This window comes from Mirounga leonina, unplaced genomic scaffold (assembly GCF_011800145.1).
Source record: "Mirounga leonina isolate KUSES-001 unplaced genomic scaffold, KU_Mleo_1.0 Mir_177, whole genome shotgun sequence".
NCBI lineage: Eukaryota > Metazoa > Chordata > Mammalia > Carnivora > Phocidae > Mirounga > Mirounga leonina.
Window position 1 is genome coordinate 965,147 of NW_023270459.1, and position 18,016 is coordinate 983,162.

The 18,016-nt window shown below is 49.6% G+C and overlaps 2 protein-coding genes across 2 annotated transcripts in view; both read left to right on the forward strand.

Annotated features, from left to right (window-relative positions):
- The window catches only part of FCGBP (Fc fragment of IgG binding protein), a 46,745-nt gene extending 45,039 nt beyond the window's left edge, over positions 1-1,706 (forward strand). The window contains 2 exon segments of the mRNA XM_035023567.1: positions 1,435-1,654; positions 1,657-1,706. Of these exon segments, the coding sequence (XP_034879458.1) occupies positions 1,435-1,654; positions 1,657-1,706 (270 nt within the window).
- A 4,784-nt stretch (positions 1,707-6,490) lies between these two features.
- Positions 6,491-17,661, forward strand: FBL (fibrillarin). The gene is made up of 9 exons (XM_035023381.1): positions 6,491-6,606; positions 12,417-12,566; positions 12,681-12,782; positions 12,871-12,965; positions 13,937-14,107; positions 14,992-15,124; positions 16,170-16,282; positions 17,277-17,422; positions 17,531-17,661. The coding sequence occupies exons 1-9, from the start codon at positions 6,597-6,599 to the stop codon at positions 17,553-17,555; spliced, it is 945 nt and encodes a 314-aa protein (XP_034879272.1). The 5' UTR covers positions 6,491-6,596; the 3' UTR covers positions 17,556-17,661.
- The last annotated feature ends 355 nt before the right edge of the window (positions 17,662-18,016 follow it).

Sequence of the window (18,016 nt, forward strand, 5' to 3'; positions counted from 1 at the left end):
CATCCATTATTTGTTTGTGTTTGTTGCCTTTTGCCATCCCTAGAATATAATCCTCAGGTGGGCAGTAGTCCTGTCCATCTTGATTGTCACTTTGTCCCCAGTACCCAGAACGGGGCCTGGCCACCCAAAGAGGATTCCCAGGAAAAGGTTGTTTTTGTGAATACATTCAGCTCTGTTCCCACTACAACAGCAGACCATGCGCTGAGTGACACAGATGATTCAGACCCAGTTCTTTTACTTCCAAAGCTTGAAGCCTGGTGAAATTTTGCATCCACCCCTCCAACTATCCTTCGCTACGTCTATCTCTCTTTCTCTCCTTCCTTCCAGCCATCTAGTCTTCTACCCCTGTTTCCCATTTCCCCTCTCTCCTTCCCTCCATTTTCCCTTCCCCTATTCCTTCTTTCCTTCTACCCATCCACCCAACAATCCAACCACGCATCCACCCATCCACCACCAATCCATCCATCCATCCACCCATCCATCATCCATCCATCAACCCATCCACCCACCAGTCCATCCATCCATCCATCCATGCATCCACCCACCCATCATCCATCCATCCATCCACCCATCCATCCATCCATTCACCCACAAATCCATCCATCCATCCATCCATCCATCCATCCATCCATCCACCCATCCACCCATCATCCATCCATCCATCCATCCATCCATCCATCCATCCATCCACCCATCTATCCATTCATCCATGCATCCATCCATCCATCCAGATAATATCTACCTATCTTTCCAATCAACTGGCAGAGGAAGACTCAGACAGAAATCATTTAGAAAAAAAGAACTTTTATTTCAAAGAAGGTTCTCTAGGGAGTCTAGCTCTAGAAGGATTAACTCATCAATGAAAATAAACAACAGTTATTTAAAGGAAAAAACTCATATGGTTCCCAAGGTTACTGAGTTCACAGCTTATGACAGAGAAACAGTAATTTTCTCACATGATTATGATACTTTCTAGGTCATTAATTGTCTTTAGACATCAGCACTGAAAAAATAAGGCATGAAGTTGCTTTTGTTAGGGAACCAGTAACTTACAAACACATACAAGTGTTTTTTTATTTTGAAAAGCAGAACCAGACAGGATGATGCTGGGGTTCGATTGTGTGTTTATCTGTCTGGTACAAAGTGCTCCTCGCCACCCCAGCTGCCCTTGGAATGTTTTGTGCATCCTTACTTATCCATTGACCCATCTGTCTGTCAACCCATCTGTCCTTTTAACCATCTGTCCAAATCGCCAGCTAGCTTATGTATGCCTGTCTCCATACAGTGCTTCCATCCATATCTTTGTCTCTTTTGGCACCTGTGTCTCTGCTTTTGCTCCTTGAACTTGTTGTCCTCCTTGGAGTCTCCATCCTGGTAACCCTCCAGCATTTTTGTGGCTCTAGCCTCACCTCTGTTTTCCCCTACCACCACCAGGTGAATGGTCTCCATGTGTCTCTCCCAGTTGAGTTATCAGCATCTGTGTCCATACATAAGAATCCCGATGGCTCCGTGAGTGTTAATCAGAAAGCAGGAATCCAGGTGTGGCTTCACAGCAAAGGGCAGCTGGCTGTGATGGTCAGCGAAGACCATGCCGGGAAGCTGTGTGGGGTCTGCGGAAACTTTGATGGGGACCAGACCAATGACGGGCATGACTCTGGAAGATGATGACGGAGAGCTGGAAAGCGCAGGACTTCTCCCCATGGTGAGGGATATAGCATGGAAGCCAGGCCACTTGGGGCAGGGGCACCTGGGTCCTCATGGGAAGGGGGCAGTCAGGGTAAGTGCTCAGTCTGTAAGAGGAAGTGCTAAGAGTCTGTCTCTTACAGTGACAGCTGATCAGTCATCTACTGGGAATGAGGACTTCACGACCTGACCCTCCTGGAGATTGCAATAATTGGAGGGTGCACAGTGTCCCTGTGTGCCCCTACACTGTTCTACCCCTTTGGGGAGCCGCCAAGGCCAACTGAGAGCATTGAATAAATATCTTAGGCTAAGCTGCATGCCAATGTGTCTGTCTTATGCCTTCTCCTCCCTGACTTTCCTTCTTGCACAGCAGCTGCCAGATGCCTGGGGCATCTGGCACACAAGGAATATTTATTGGGGGGTGAAAAGATGGATGGATGGATGGATTATGGGTGGGTGGATGGATGGATGGATTATGGGTGGGTGGATGGATGGATGGATGGATGGGTAGATGGATTATGGGTGGGTAGAAGGGAGAGTAAAGGGAGGGAGGGAGGAAGGAGACATGGATGGGTGGATGGGGGGTGGAGAAATGGGAAGATAGGGACAGGGATAATTAAAAGAGTAGAGGAAGAAAAGATGAAAAATTGGATGGAGGGAAGGAGTCAAAAATGGAAAGAGGGATGAATAGATTCTAGCTTGATCATTTATAATCCAACAAGTTAATTTCTCTGTCACTCAGTTTCCTCATATGTCTTAGTCTGTGCAGCTGCTATAACAAAATACCATAGAATGGATGACATAAACAGCAGAAATTTATTTCTCACAGTTCTGGAGGCTGGGAAGTCTAAGATCAAGGCACCAGTGGACTCAGTGCCTGGCGAGAGCCCTCTCCCTGGTTCATAGTTGGCTGTCTTCTCTTGTGTCCTCACATTGCAGAGGGGCAAGGGGGCCCTTTGGGACCTTTTTTACAAAGGCACTAATTTCATTCCTGAGGGCTCCACCCTCATGACCTAATCACCTCTCAAAGGCCCCACCTCCAAATACTATCACATTGGGGATTAGGTTCCAACATAAGAATTTTGAAGGAACTCAAATATTCACTCAAAACCATCTTATGTATGTATGTATGTATGTATGTATGTATGTATTTATCTATCTATTTATTTAAGAGAAAGCATGTGATCAGGGGAAGGGGCAGTGGGAGAGGGAAAGGGAGAAGGAGAGAATCTCAAGCAGACTCCTTGTTGAGCACGGAGCATGATGCGGGGCTCCCATCTCAAGATCTTGAGATCATGACCCGAGCCAAAACCAAGGGTCAGACGCTTAACCGACTGAGCCACCCAGGTGCCCCAACAGCATCATATTTAAAGCAGAGTTCATGAAAGTACCTACCTCATAGAGTTGGAGTGAGGATTTAATGTGTCCATCCAATCCACAAGTCAAAATTTGAACTTTCCCACCCTGTCCCCCACCCTTCCTCTGATGGCCTTCCCCACCTCTGTGAATAGCACTGCCAATACTCACTGTAGCAGTCAGAAAATAGGGATCGTTCTTGATTCTTCCCTCCCCATTGCCCCCCACGCAGTGCATCAACAAATCCTGTTGGGTTGTATCAAAGCATACCTGAATTCTGCCTTTCTTATGCCCACCTGGTGCAACCATCACCCTCATTCATGCTAACAACGCCAACAGCCTCCTATCTGCTCTTCCCCTTCTGTAATACATTCTCACTGTTACTCGACTCTTCTTAACATATAAGGGGGACCATTGGCTATAAATTTCTCTTACAATAAAATCAAATTCTTCACCTCGTCCTATAAGTCCCCTGTCCACCTCTTCTGACTCATCTCCAATCACTGTCCTTGCCAATTATGATTCAGGAACCTGATCTTTCAATGTACCGAACATGACAAATTTTCCCACTTCACTACTTTGCGATATGCTGTTCTTTCCACTTGCCATATGACTAACTGCTTCTCATCCTTCACATGTCAGCTTACATGTTATTACCTTAGAGAGGCCTTCCACAGCCACCTCACTTAAAGTGGATTCCCTCTGTTACCCTCTGTCCCAGACGCGTTCCTGCTTGCTTCTTTCCTTCCTAGCATTTATTACACTTTAAAATTACTTTTATTTGAATTTCTGCCCAATTAGAAGTAACTCAAAGGCAGAGACTACATCTGCCTCATTCACCACTTTATTCCCAGCACCTAGCACATAGTAGATGCTCAGTACATATTTATTGAATGAATAAATGGCCAATGATTAACCTGGAGGAAAGATTTGCAACATACGTAGTAAAGGCTTATATCCACAATATGTAGAGAGCTCCTTCAAATCAATAAGTCTGATTAGGAAAAAAAAATGAGTGGAGGATATACACAGGCAATTGACAGAAAAAGAAATGTACATTGTTGAATAATTCAATATGTCAGGGTATTCATCTATAGTATTTCTGAGCTTCACAACAATGCTGCAATTAAAAAAAAAGACAATTCAGATGTCCATCAGTAGGGGACTAGTTGATCTACATGATGGACAACTCTGCAGATGAAGGTAAAATAAGGCGTATTTGTATACACTGTACTGTGCTGATCTCCAGGATATGTTATGAAGTGAAGAAAGCAAGGTGGGAATAGGGTACATAGTGAAAGAGACGTAAGGGTCACAGGGGGGCTTTTAGAGTACTGGTAATGTTCTATTTGTGGGTTGGGTGGTGGTGGTATGGATTCTTTCCTTTGTGATAACTCGTAAAGCTGTACAGTTGCATGCACTTTTCTGTAAGCATGTCGTACTTTTAAAAAAGTTTTAAAATGGGGGCGCCTGGGTGGCTCAGTTGGTTAAGCGACTGCCTTCGGCTCAGGTCATGATCCTGGAGTCCCGGGATCGAGTCCCGCATCGGGACTCCCTGTTTGGCAGGGAGTCTGCTTCTCCCTCTCCCACTCCCCGTTTGTGTTCCCTCTCTCGTTTGTGTTCCCTCTCTCGCTGTGTCTTTCTCTGTCAAATAAATAAATAAAATCTTTAAAAAAAAAAGTTTTAAAATGAATAAAATCATAATCTCTGAAAATTCTTAGCCAGTGTGTGTGTTTGTGTGTGTGTGTGAGAGAGAGAGAGAGAGAGAGAGAGAGAACAACCAAATGAAGCACTCACTCTGGGCCAGGCCTTGTTCTAGGTACTGGGTGATACAGCAATGAATGGAACAGACCAGTGCATTCTCCTGGAGGTTTTTAGTAATTTCTCATAGTAGCACTTGTTTTGCTTTGTGGAATGAATATGAGGCTAAATATTAATATTATAAAACTACAAGGCACAAAATTCCCAATACTTATGCAGAATCTGCTCACTCCTCCCTCCTTGCTCTGCCTGCACCCTGATCTTATCCATCCTTGTCTGCTACCTGATTCACTGCAGCAGCCTCCTTCTTGGTCTTCCTGCTCTCACCGTCACTCCCACACTCTGTTTCCCACCTGCAGACAGAGTGCTCCCATGTCAGATCACAGCCCTTCTCTGTTCAAGAACCTTCCATAGCTCCAGCTCATTCAGAGTAAAAGCCCAAGTCCTCCCCGTGGCACACAAGACCCCACACAATTTTCCCTGCTCTCATCTCCTTCCATTCAGCCTGCTAACTCTGCCCCAACCACACCCCTCACTGCTTCTCGACCCTCCATACTTTCCCTGCCCCAGGCCCTTTGCACATATAATCCTCACTACCTAGAACTTTCTTTCCCCAGATAGGTGCATACCTCACTCCTCACCTCTTTTAGCTCTGCCCACGTCACCTGATGCATTCTTTGACCACGGATTAAGAAATGTCACCCCTCGGGGCGCCTGGGTGGCTCAGTCGTTAAGCGTCTGCCTTCGGCTCAGGTCATGATCCCAGGGTCCTGGGATCGAGCCCCGCATCGGGCTCCCTGCTCCGCGGGAAGCCTGCTTCTCCCTCTCCCACTCCCCCTGCTTGTGTTCCCTCTCTCGCTGTGTCTCTCTGTCAAAATAAATAAATAAAATCTTAAAAAAAAAAAAATGTCACCCCTCCTCCAACAGTCCTATCTTCCTTCCCTGCTGTTATTTTCTCCAAAGCACTTTTATTGCCTTCTAATATCTTGGTTGGTATCTGTTTCTCCCACTAGAAGATGAACTCCGGAAGGGTGGGGATTTGCATGTGTTGTTCATTGCTATATTCTCAGCGCATAGAACAGTGCTCGGTGCATTTATTTAGCTTATCAAGTGCATGAACGCGAGCCCAGAGTCTTCCCTGTTCTTGGGGAGGGAATGGGTCAGGGAAAGCTTTTGGGTGTAGAGGGGACCTTAGGAAGTTAATTAGAAATAGTGAAGAGATGCGGTGCCTGGGTGGTTCCGCTCATGATCCCAGGGTCCTGGGACCAAGCCCCACATCGGGCTCCCTGCTCAGCCGGGAGCCTGCTTCTCCTTCTCCCTCTGCCGCTCCCCCCTGCTTGTGCTTTCTCTGTCAAGTAAATAAATAAAATCTTTAAAAAAGAAAGAAAGAAAAGAAAGAAAGAAAGAAAGAAAAAGAAAAAGAAAAAAGAAATAGAGAAGACGGGAAGAGGGCACAGGGCGTGCGAAGGCCTGCTGATGAGCCCTGATTACCGGGAGGCTTGCACCAGTTAAGAGGCAGCGGGAAGCGCGATCACCATAGCGACCGCGGCGCGAGCAGCGCGTAAAGACAACACCAAAGCGACCGAGGGGGGCGGTGCCCCGAGAGGCTTGCGAAGCCCCGCCTACAGCGCGCGCGCCCGGCCGCGGCCGCAGCCGCGGCTCCGAGGGGCGGGGTTGCGAAGCTGCGTCACGCGCCGTACGTCGCCGCGCGTGCGCTCCTTTCCACGTGCGAAAGCACAGGGCTCGTGTAGTCTGGGACGCCGCAGAGTCCTGAGCCGGGGAGCTGAGCTCTCGCCATGAAGCCAGGTGCAGGCCGGGGTTGGGGTCCGGGGTCGGGGACTGGGCCCGTCGGGAATCGGGGTGCCAGGCCGGAGTCGGAGGGGCGGGGCCTAGGGGCCGGGGATCCGGTCCCTTGTGGGGTCGGCGTCCTGGTTCGGGTCTCCTGTGGAAAGAGGGGCTCGGTTCCGCCCTGTGATGGATGCTGAGCCCGGGGTTCGGGTTCCTGGTCTGGAGGTCTGTGGCCGGCTTCGGGGGTTACGGTCGTGAGTCGAGGGTCTTGGGCCTGGAATGGGGGTTCCTGAACTAGGATTCATCTCATTGAGACCGTCATTAGGGGTCTTGGTTATTGGGCTGGGGTTGGCAGTCGGGAACACTGACCCAGAGTCTGGATCCAGGCATCTGGGGGCTTGGATCTCAGGCTGTGGGATTTGGGGATAATGTCCTGGTTCACAGGTGAAGAGTCCCTGTTTGGGGTCGGAGAGGACCCTCGTTTGCCTCCCGTATCACTGCCGCAATGACCGTCCCCTCAGCTCCCAGACCAGGCTTCTCAGAGAGGGCCCAAGTGAATGAGGACTCCCGGTTTGACAGTGTGTGGCCTTCTCTGTCCCACTTTCCCGCTCTCTACTCTCCGGAGAGGCGGGTCTCTGAGGTTTGAGTGATCGTGATTCTCAAGTCGCGGTGAGATGAACCTTCACAAGCCCAAGATAGGCTTAGCATGGGGTGGGGGAGGGAGATAGTCACAGGACATGAGTGATTTTATTCATTTGATTTTCCCCGAGATTCTGATGAAGCCACCCCACCTCCCTCGTGGCAGATTGATGAGAGTCCTGGCTTTGACCTCAGAAAGGTCTTGGTTCAAAGTTTCAGTACTAGCTTTGCTACTTAAGCTACTGTGTGACCTTGAGCAAGTGGCTTTACCCTCTGAGTCTGTTTTCTCATCAGTAAAATGGCTCCCGGTTATAATTTAGCAAGATCATGTTAAGAAAAAATAGTATATTGTGGTAATCTTTTTGCAGTATGTAAGTGTACAAATCAACAGTAGCCTTACACGATGTTAAGTGTCAGTTGTATCTCAAGAAAGCTGGGGGGAAAAATAGCACAGGGCTTAACATAGTAGTATTGTCTCTAATTGTTAGCTTTATGGTTCTTCTCAAGAGGAACAAAATTAGGGTCTTTCTCCCTGATGTCTCAGGTCTTTCTAAATCAGGCCATCAGGTCGTGCCTCTCCCCACAACTTCCTCCGCTATCGTTTGGGGAAATCTTCCCACTATGACCCGTAAGGTCTGTTTCTTAGTGCAGGTCTTTGTTTTTCTTCCGTTTTCTTTTCCCTCCATGTGTGGAGAGATGGGGTCATCTGGTTGGGGGGGACTGGGTTTGTGGATCTACGTATCCCCTCCCAAACTCCCTTTTTCTTCAGCATTTGGAGATCTGTTGAAATGGGGGGGGGGGGGGCTGGTGCTGGACTGTGTATCTCCATCAGACCCCGGCATGCCTGCAGGCACCCTATAGTCTGATTCCCCCAGAAATGGAGGATACACCTTCCTCCCAACCCTTCCCTCATTGTATTAGGATATAAAGTTGCAGAAGTTGTTAAAAGAGTCCGTTCTCCCCTACGGATTTTTTTTTTTTTTTTTTTGCGAGAGAGAGAATGAGAGACAGAAAGCATGAGAGGGAGGAGGGTCAGAGGGAGAAGCAGACTCCCTGCTGAGCAGGGAGCCTGATGTGGGACTCGATCCTGGGACTCCAGGATCATGACCTGAGCCGAAGGCAGTTGCTTAACCCAACTGAGCCACCCAGGCGCCCCTCCCCTAAGGATTTGAGTCTGAGAGAAGCAGCCTTGGGGAGATTGTGAGCAGGTACATGATGGAGTCTGATGGATGCATTTATTTTTTTTATTTTTTAATATTTTTTTCAAAGATTTTATTTATTTGACAGAAAGAGAGAGAGAGCAAGAGCAGGAACACAAGCAGGGGGAGTGGGAGAGGGAGAAGCAGGCTTCCTGCAGAGCAGGGAGCCCAATGCAGGGCTCGATCCCAGGACCCTGGGATCATGACCTGAGCGGAAGGCAGACGCCCAAGGACTGAGCCATGCAGGCGCCCCTGATGGATGCATTTAAAGGATCCTTCTGGCTTGTGTGTGTAAAGGACTTCAGGGGAGCAGAAGTGGAAGCAGGTGCATCAGTGGGAAGCTTGTTGCCGTGATCTGGGAGGAGGTGACGTGGCTTGGACCAGGGTGGTAGCAGTGGACCCGCCTGACACATTGTCATGGTTTGGAAATGTATTTTGAAGATAGAGCCAGCAGCCAGCAGCTTGTATGTGGGTATAAGAGAGGGGTCAAGGATCCCTCAGGGTTTGGGCTTGTGTAACCGGAAGGATAGAGTGTCCAGTTTTTGAGATGGGGAAGACTGTGGGAGGAGAGCAGGGTTTAAACCAGGGAGTCCGTGGAACCTCCTCCCAAAACTTCTGGAAAAGTGTGTGTGAATATGTAGTTTCCCTGAGGAGTGGGTACTTTTAGTACATTGTTGTAAGCTCCCCAGGACCTGAAGTGAATTAAGATATGTTTTGAGTACCTGGGCCTGAAAGTTTACACTCATGTCCCCAGTGCCCCCTGCCATGGCCACACTGCTCGGATCTCTGTTCCATCAGGCCTTGGTTGAGAGTCTCTTAGGCCTAGTGGTGTCTCCCCTAAGAGGGAGGGCAGGGGGACTCTCCCTCCCCTCATTTTAATACTCATATTCAAACTGTGTGCCAGGAAGTGTGTTGAGGGAAGTGCTTTGTGTGTCTTAAGTCATTTATTCTTTCCAGCTCTGTGTGGTGGGCACTGTGTTATCACCGTATCTCTGTCTTACAGATAAAGTTTTGCAAGATTCCCATGAACCTTCCTTACTCTCCAGGGTCGGGAGTGGCATCTCCATCACCCTGTATGGGACACATGAACTGCTTGAGGGGAGGGGACCACGGCTCTGGTCACCACGTCATCACCTGCTTCCTGAATGAACAGAGAGGGTGCTTTTTTCCCCCTGAGGCAGAACCCAGGGGTTTAAGTCATCAGCAGACAGCTCAGCTCACTTAATATTTATTGAGCCCACACTTGTGCCGAGTGTTGTGCATGGTGCTGGGGATGCAGTGTGACCAAAACGATTCAAACATCCGGTCCCTGGGGCGCCTGGGTGGCTCAGTCGTTAAGTGTCTGCCTTCAGCTCAGGTCATGATCCCGGGGGATTGAGCCCCGCATTGGGTTCCCTGCTTGCCGGGAGGCCTGCTTCTCCCTCTCCCGCTCCCCCTGCTGTGTTCCCTCTCTCGCTCTGTCTGTCTCTGTCAAATAAATAAACAAAATCTTTAAAAACTAAAAAAAAAAAAAAAAAACAACCCCACATCCCAGTCCCTTGGGGCCTTGAATCTGGTGCCGGAATCAGGCAGTAATAAAATAAAAAAGTGCCACGTGTGATGATTGATAGGAAAAAACAAGAAAGCCAGGTAAAGGGTAGGGAGCCCAAAGGCCCTTCTGAAGAAGGATCGTTTCATCCAAGACCTAAGTGCGGTGAGGAAGTGGGTGAGCCCAGCAAATGTCTCAAGCCAGGCAGTGGGAACAGCAGGTATAAAAAGGTTTAGAAGCTGGAGAAGGAGTTTGAGGAGGAAGAGCATGAGGCCTGACATAGAAAGAGTGAGGTCATAAAAGTCAGCGGAAGCCAGAGCCGTGTGATGGTGGTTCTTACTTCAGGCTGCACATTTAGAATCGCCTGGGCAACTTTATATTTTTTTTTAAGATTTTTTTTTAAAATGTATTTATTTGAGAGAGATAGAGAGCATGAGAGGAGGGAGGCTCAGAGAGAGAAGCAGACTCCCTGCCGAGCAGGGAGCCCGATGCGGGACTCGATCCTGGGACTCCAGGATCATGACCTGAGCCGAAGGCAGTCGCCTAACCAACTGAGCCACCCAGGCACCCTCGCCTGGGCAACTTTAAAGAGCCTTATGCTTGGGCTCTAGGGATTAGTCAAAGGTGAGATCCACTGATTTCGAGCTTTGGAAGCCAGAGAAAGGAGTTTTGGTTGCATTTTCAATGTGATGGAAAACCATTGAAGGGATTTAGGCAGGGGGATGAAGAGATCCAATTTTGTGGTTTGGAAAAGGTCAATCACTAGCTGCCGTGTGGACAGGAGACTGTAGAGGGAGTAAGGGAGTTAAGGTAGACAGCTCTTCAGGAGTTCTGAAACTTAATTTATAACACTTAAATTAGTAATAACGGTGAAAAGTTCTACATTTTTATTGTTTAAAAAAATTTTTTTAAAGATTTTATTTATTTGAGAGAGTGCACAAGAGCTGGGGGGGTGGTTAGGAACAGAGGCAGAGGGAGAAGCAGACTCCCCTCCAAGCACGGAGCCTGATACAGGGCTTGATCTCAGGACCCCAAGATCATGACCCAAGCTGAAGACAGCCACTTAACCGACTGAGCCACCCAGGCGCCCCTACATTTTCATCTTTAACGCCATTACAATGCGTGAAGCTTTCATAACGCGTGAATATAGTAACGCACCTTTACAATAACTCTGGGGGCGCCTGGGTGGCTTAGTCATTAAGCGTCTGCCTTCGGCTCAGGTCATGGTCCCAGGGTCCTGGAATCGAGCCCCGCATCGGGCTCCCTGCTCGACGTAGGGACGTAGGTTCCCTCTGCCTTGCATACTGCCTGCTTCTCCCTCTCCCACTCCCCCTGCTTGTGTTCCCTCTCTCGCTGTCTCTAAATAAATAAAATCTTTAAAAACAAACAAACAAACAAAAAAACTCTGGCAAGTTTACTATTGAATAGTTGACATCATGTGAGATCATTTTAAAGCATCACTAATTTTCACACTATTGTTTTATAACTCGTGATTTGCTGAAAGTACTGCGGAGCTTAGGACACTGGTACAGAAAAGCCAGATACTGAATCTGTTGGCATCAGAATTCCATCTCCTTCCACCATTGTTACGTGCTCAGTGAACAGGTTTGCTGTGACCTGAGGTGATGAAAATCAAGTCTCCTTGGATCTTTTTTTTTTCCCTTCAACTTTCAGTCCCATTGACAAGCCCTAAATGGCTTATGCACTGTCACTCATCCATAAAGGTCAGTTCGATTTTTCATTCTTGTTTTTTTCCTCCCTGAGCTAGGAGAGACTTCTGCAAGTTTGCGAGCAGGGAGATCGGGTAGCAGGAAAGACATCATGCCCACCTCTCCTCTGTTTGGGGGTTGGCCCTTTGCTTCCAGACCCAAGTTCAGGAGTGGGAGGGCATGGAAATGTTCCCAGGGTCTGGGGGACCCTACTGCCATGATGTGCACATACACGTGGTGTTTTCGCCTCTTCACACTAACACTGAAAATAGAGTGGATTCTGCAAATCTGCTGTCTGACCAACAAAAGCAGAACGTTGCCAGTAACCTACATCTACTTAGGTATTTCCAGCCCCCCCCCCCCCCACCCAAATCCCCAGTGTTGTGAGTTTTGCATTATCATCCCCTTGCCTCTTCCGGGGGGGGGGGGGGGGGGGGGGGCGTGGCAGGTGGGTTACAGCATGACATTGTTTAATTTCAGTTGTTGCTGAACTTTATAAAAGATACTGTGTTGGATGTGGTTTTCTTCAACTTGCTTTTGCACTTAACATTATGACTCTAGGATCTGTTTACCTGTTGTATGTAACTGTAGATCCTTGTCATTGTTGCTTATTCTGCCCATGCTGCTGACGGACGTCTGGGTTAGTCCTGATTTTTCTGCTGTTGTGGATATTGTGGACACCGCCCGGTGTGACTTTGAGACATGACTTCTCAAACCTCATTGCTCTGATTCCCCTTTCTGTGGCCGCTACAGGTTTCAGCCCCCGTGGGGGCGGCTTCGGTGGCCGAGGGGGCTTTGGTGACCGTGGTGGTCGTGGTGGAGGCCGAGGAGGCTTTGGCGGGGGCAGAGGTCGTGGTGGCGGCTTTAGGGGCCGAGGCCGAGGAGGAGGAGGAGGACGAGGTGGTGAGTGACGTTGAGGGGTGGGGGGAAATGATCAGGAGGCTTTGCCTGGGCTTGGGGCTCGGGGAGGGAAGAGATCATGGGATCTCCCTCTCTCACTGCCTCTCTGCCTTGTAGGTGGAGGTTTCCAGTCTGGTGGCAACCGGGGTCGTGGTCGGGGAGGGAAAAGAGGAAACCAGTCAGGGAAGAATGTGATGGTAGAACCGCATCGGCATGAAGGTGAGTGAGGAGGGCCTGGAGCTGCTGAGGGTGGGGTGGGGTGGGGTGCAGCCCAGAGTCTTCACCCTGTGCTGGTCTCCTCACTTAGGTGTCTTCATTTGTCGAGGAAAGGAAGATGCACTTGTCACCAAGAATCTGGTCCCTGGAGAATCAGTTTATGGAGAGAAGAGAGTCTCAATTGCGGTGAGACCAGGGCCCCAGCTAACAGGGTAGCCAGCAGTCTGGTCTCCCTGACCCCACCACGTGTCCTACACATGCCAGCCGGGGGGGTCATCTTAATACATAATACATAAGTCAGATCCCCATTGCCTTCAGGTCCTCAGGGTGGCCCAGGAGACCCTGCACAGTCTAGCTCCCCCTCCCTACCCCCTGACCTAGTATCTTCCAGCCATAGAGACCTTGCTCTTCCCTCTGCCTTGCATACTGCTCTCCCAGCTGTGTGTGGGGCTCGTTCCCTTTCTCACAGGGCCACCTTGCACCACCCAGTCTGTCAGAAGCGGCCCTCACTGCCCACACTCTGCCCTACTATCCTGTGTCATTTTCTTTATGGCCAAGCACATTCCTGCATGGGGCTTTCTGCTGCCTTTCCTACTGCCTCAAATGCGCTTCCCCAGGTAACTTGCTTGGCCCCCACCTCCTTCGGGTCTACTGCAAATGTCTCCTTCTGGGCTCTTCCCTGGCTACCCTGTCTCATTTTCCCATGTTCCTCAGCCCATCCCCCCTACTTCATGTCCTCCTTCCTTGGTCTTTGCCTTAGCAGCTGTCACTGGCCACAGCACCACATGTGTTAGTTCAGTGTATACTTACTCCCTGAGGACAAGGGTCTTGGTCTCATTCACTGTGCATCCCTAGTGCCTGGCATAGGGTCTGACCCACAGTATATGCTGCACAGCGAATGTTTGGTGAATGAACACACAGGTCTTGCTGGTAACGGGTATGATCTTTTATCTCTGTGTTTATTGTCTGTCCCTGCCCCTTCTACCTGGGTCAGTAACCTCCATGAGAGGGCGGATACTGCATCTGTCCTGGTCACCAATGTGCACCTGTGTTCATTTCTTGAACAATGAACGAGCGCCCAGGGCCCTATGGCTAAGGCCGTGGGGTCGAGCAGAAAAGCCTGGCACTGACTTCCCTCCCCATCTCTCCCGGCCCAGGAGGGAGACGACAAAATCGAGTACCGTGCCTGGAACCCCTTCCGCTCCAAGCTGGCAGCAGCGATCCTGGGCGGCGTGGATCAGATCCATATCAAGCCAGGGGCCAAGGTGCTCTACCTTGGGGCTGCATCAGGCACCACTGTCTCCCACGTCTCTGACATCGTAGGCCCGGTGAGTGGATGGAGGGGAGGGAGGGGCGAGTAAGGGCAGGTGGTGAGGTGGAAGGGAGGGAGAGGCTGCCTCTCAACAAGCCTGCAGTCATTGGCCCTGGCTGCTTCCCTGCACCGTGTGGCTTGGGGCTAGGCCCTTCCTTCAGAGTGCTTGTGGTAGAAGGAGCAGCTTCAAGCATCTGGTCTCCAAAGCCTCATTTGGTCTCACTCCTGAGGTCTTGGTCTAGAGGGAAGGGATATGTGTGTTGGAGTAAGTGCAGTTAGAGGGGCCTAGGGTAGAGACTGTTGGATTTGGTGGCCCTCTTTAAAAATGTATGCCTCCAAATCTGGTCTTCTGGTTTCTCTGAAAAGAACAGATGTCAGTTTCTGGTCCTGCATTTCTGTGTCGCTGTGCAGGCTCCCTGGTTAGCGGGCCCCCACACATCTCACTTCAGGACCCCCAGCTCCTCCACATGACCGTAGGCTGTGTCATTTAGTGGTTACAAATCCCAGGCTCTGGTGTGGGCATTTAACAGGGAGGTGGCTTTTGGCAAGTTACTTAAACTCTCTGAGCCTCAGTTTACCACCCTGGAAAATCAGGTTGCTGTGAAGAGAAATGAGTGAATTTCTGTAAAGTACTTAGAGCAGTGCCTGGCCCATTGTAAGTATTCTTAGCTGTTAGGACTTCATCGCTGTGCCCTGGCTTCCTGGTTTGAAGACTGTATTGGGGGACTGGGCTCTCAGATCAAGTGCAGAGGGACTGAATAACCCTTGGCAACAACAGTTGTCAAACGAAAGAGTTTTGATTCGGGGATTTGAATGGATGCTACATGTAGTGTTTGGGCCCAAAGTAGGTGTTCCATCTAAGAACTGGTATCGGTGTTTTTATTACTTGATTTCTTTTAGGACGGTCTAGTCTATGCAGTTGAGTTCTCCCACCGCTCTGGCCGTGACCTCATTAACTTGGCCAAGAAGAGGACCAACATTATTCCTGTTATTGAGGATGCTCGGCACCCACACAAATACCGCATGCTCATCGGTGAGGGGTCTAGGGGTTGGCTCTGGTTGTGTAGGCCAGGCCACTCCAGGTTTCCTGGAAGAGGTAGCCAGAGCCCTGATCGGAATGGAATCACAGTGGATGAGCAGGCCTCCTGAGTCTGTAGGAAGGAAGAGGGTGAGGGGAGCCAGGTGAGGTCGTGGAGCTTGGGTGTCTGGCACCCCGGAGAGGCGGACCTCCTTTCCTTCGATCTCTCCTGCCCCTCTCCCTGGGTGCTCCCATACATCCTGCCTACCTCTAAAACATGGTACTTTTTATGCTGCCGCTGGCTTATGTATAACAGCCCCCTTCAGAGGTCCTCCTCCTCATCATCTGGGGCGATCATAACCCAGAAAGCACAAACTGAGTGTGGTCTGGCCCAGAGGGGCCCATTATGAATATTACTGTGTTTTTAAAAAAAAAAAATTTGGAAGTATAATGTAAAACTGGAATTCCTTATAAACCACCCTCAGAGGTAACCAGTATGAGCAATTTCATGTCTGCTTTTCCCAATTTAAAAAAGTCAGTTTTCATTATGCCATGTTTTTGTTTGTTTTATTCAGTCACACTGGCTTAAAAATAGTAATACTTCACATGCTGCTGATTCTGAGTTGTTTTTTTTCCCCATGCATTCGTACCATACCCTTTTGTCCTCCAACTTATTTTCCTTTGACAATCCCACAGACACTCTTGCCTGTAAGTGCTCACCTTTACTTGCTTTTTTTGATGACGTGTCTGTCTCCCCCCAGACCTGGGAGCGTCTCGAGGGCAGGGTCCGGGTCTCACTCGTCTCTCTGTCCCCCACACCCGGCCCAGGGCTGGCCACAGAGTAGGTGGCAATCATGGTTTACAAGAGGAATGAATGGATGGTGTGACTGGGTTTTGGACCCATCCTGGGGACACTGTGGAGGGAGGGAATCAATGGGGGAAGGGAGACTGGAAGCAGGAAGACTGCCAGAAACCTGCTGGTGATGGGGCGCAGGCCTCATGGGAGGAGCTGGGAAGATGGGGTGGATCCAGCTTGTAACTGCCACTTCTTTCTCCCTAGCAATGGTGGATGTGATCTTTGCCGATGTGGCCCAGCCAGACCAGACCCGGATTGTAGCCCTGAATGCCCACACTTTCCTTCGTAATGGAGGACACTTTGTGATTTCTATTAAGGTGCGGGGCTTAGAGAAGTCTAAGATGGGATGGTAGTACTTTCTTTGTAACTGCCAAGCAGCTAGTCAAAAACAAGGGGGCCTCCATCCTCCTAATGCAGGCAGTCTATTCCCAGCCTATCTATCCCTGCCCCCGCACCCCTAGTCAAATAGGACATGATGAAAAATGTCTACATAACTAAAAAGACTTCGGTTTTAAATAGGCAGTAGAATGATCAGTAGTGGTCAGGTGCATGATCGCTGAGTTGACCATTTGAGTTTGAATTCCAGCTTGCTCTGACTCATCAAGTTACCTAACCTGTGTGCTTGTTTCTTCACCTGTCAAGTAGAAATATTAGTTGTATCTCTTTTAGTGTTGATGTAAGCATTAAATTTATCAATAAGTAGTGTTTAGAATAAAGCCTGGTACAAAATAAATTTTAGATGAATGCTAGATGCATTTCAAAAAACGTTTTATTTTGAAATAAAGATTTTCAGCCAGATTCACCATTTGTTAGCCTTTTGCTACATTTGTTTTAGTATTCTCAGCATTATTATTATTTTTTTTAAAGATTTTATTTATTTATTCATGAGAGACAGAGAGAGAGAGAGAAGCAGAGGGAGAAGCAGGCTCCCAAGGAGCAGGGAGCCCGCTGCGGGACTCGATCCCAGGACCCTGCGATCATGACCTGAGCCGAAGGCAGACGCTTAACCGTCTGAGCCACCCAGGCGCCCTATTCTCAGCATTATTACATTGTTAAAGAAGAAGTGGGCGGGGGGAACCCTGGGTGTAAAATTGAAACACTGGCTTTAAGATAAATAGGTCTCTGTTGAAGTCTTCCTGTTCCAAATCCAAACCAAACTGAAAACTTCTCTAATGAAGTCTTTCCCTACATTTCCAAAACCTGAGTTTCACCGAGTTTGCAGTGAAAACAAAGAACCTGTGATTTGAAGAGCAGAAAACAGGGACAACAGCCCAAAGCCTTGCGGCAAGCTTCCAGTTCTCTCTTCTGCAGGCCAACTGCATTGACTCCACGGCGTCTGCTGAGGCTGTGTTTGCCTCTGAAGTGAAGAAGATGCAGCAGGAGAACATGAAGCCCCAGGAGCAGTTGACCTTAGAGCCGTACGAGAGAGACCACGCGGTGGTGGTGGGTGTGTACAGGTGAGCAGGGGCGGGCAGCCCACCCAGACGAGCCCTGCGGCTCAGCACTTGGTAGGAGTGCCCCGGATGGCGGCAAGCTCTGAATCCCCCCTCTCCTTCCTCTCACAGGCCACCTCCCAAGGTGAAGAACTGAAGCCGCGCGCCATCGGGATTGCCAAGAGGTTGTGTTGCTACTGTTTCACGCGTGTTTTTCTATTAAAAGACTCATCCAGGGGCACCTGGGTGGCACAGTCGCTTAAGCGTGGACCTCTTGATCTCAGCGCAGGTCTTGATCTCAGGGTTGTGAGTTCAAGCCCAGCCTACCGAAAAACAAAAATTCCATCCATCACTCCTGGGGGCTGATCACTCAGCGACCGCTCTTCCACAGGGCGCATGCGCCGTTCGTCAACTGGCCCGGTGGTGGGATGGGCACGCTCATCCGGTCAGTCGTGCGCATGCTCCTTTCTTGGTTGCCTTTTGCGCAGCCGCAACCCGGATTCCGGCGCCTGGGCGGGGTTGATAGCTTAACTGTGCATGTCTGCGGGTAAGCTCCGCTGCGCGCAGGCGCGGAGTGTTACCCTGGGTCACGTGGGGGAAGAGAACGGGGGGGGAGTG

Coding starts and splice junctions, on each gene's coding strand:
- FBL (XM_035023381.1), top strand. Junction 14,108..14,991: donor TCTCTGACATCGTAGGCCCG/GTGAGTGGATGG, acceptor GATTTCTTTTAG/GACGGTCTAGTCTATGCAGT. Junction 17,423..17,530: donor GTGGTGGTGGGTGTGTACAG/GTGAGCAGGGGC, acceptor TTCCTCTCACAG/GCCACCTCCCAAGGTGAAGA.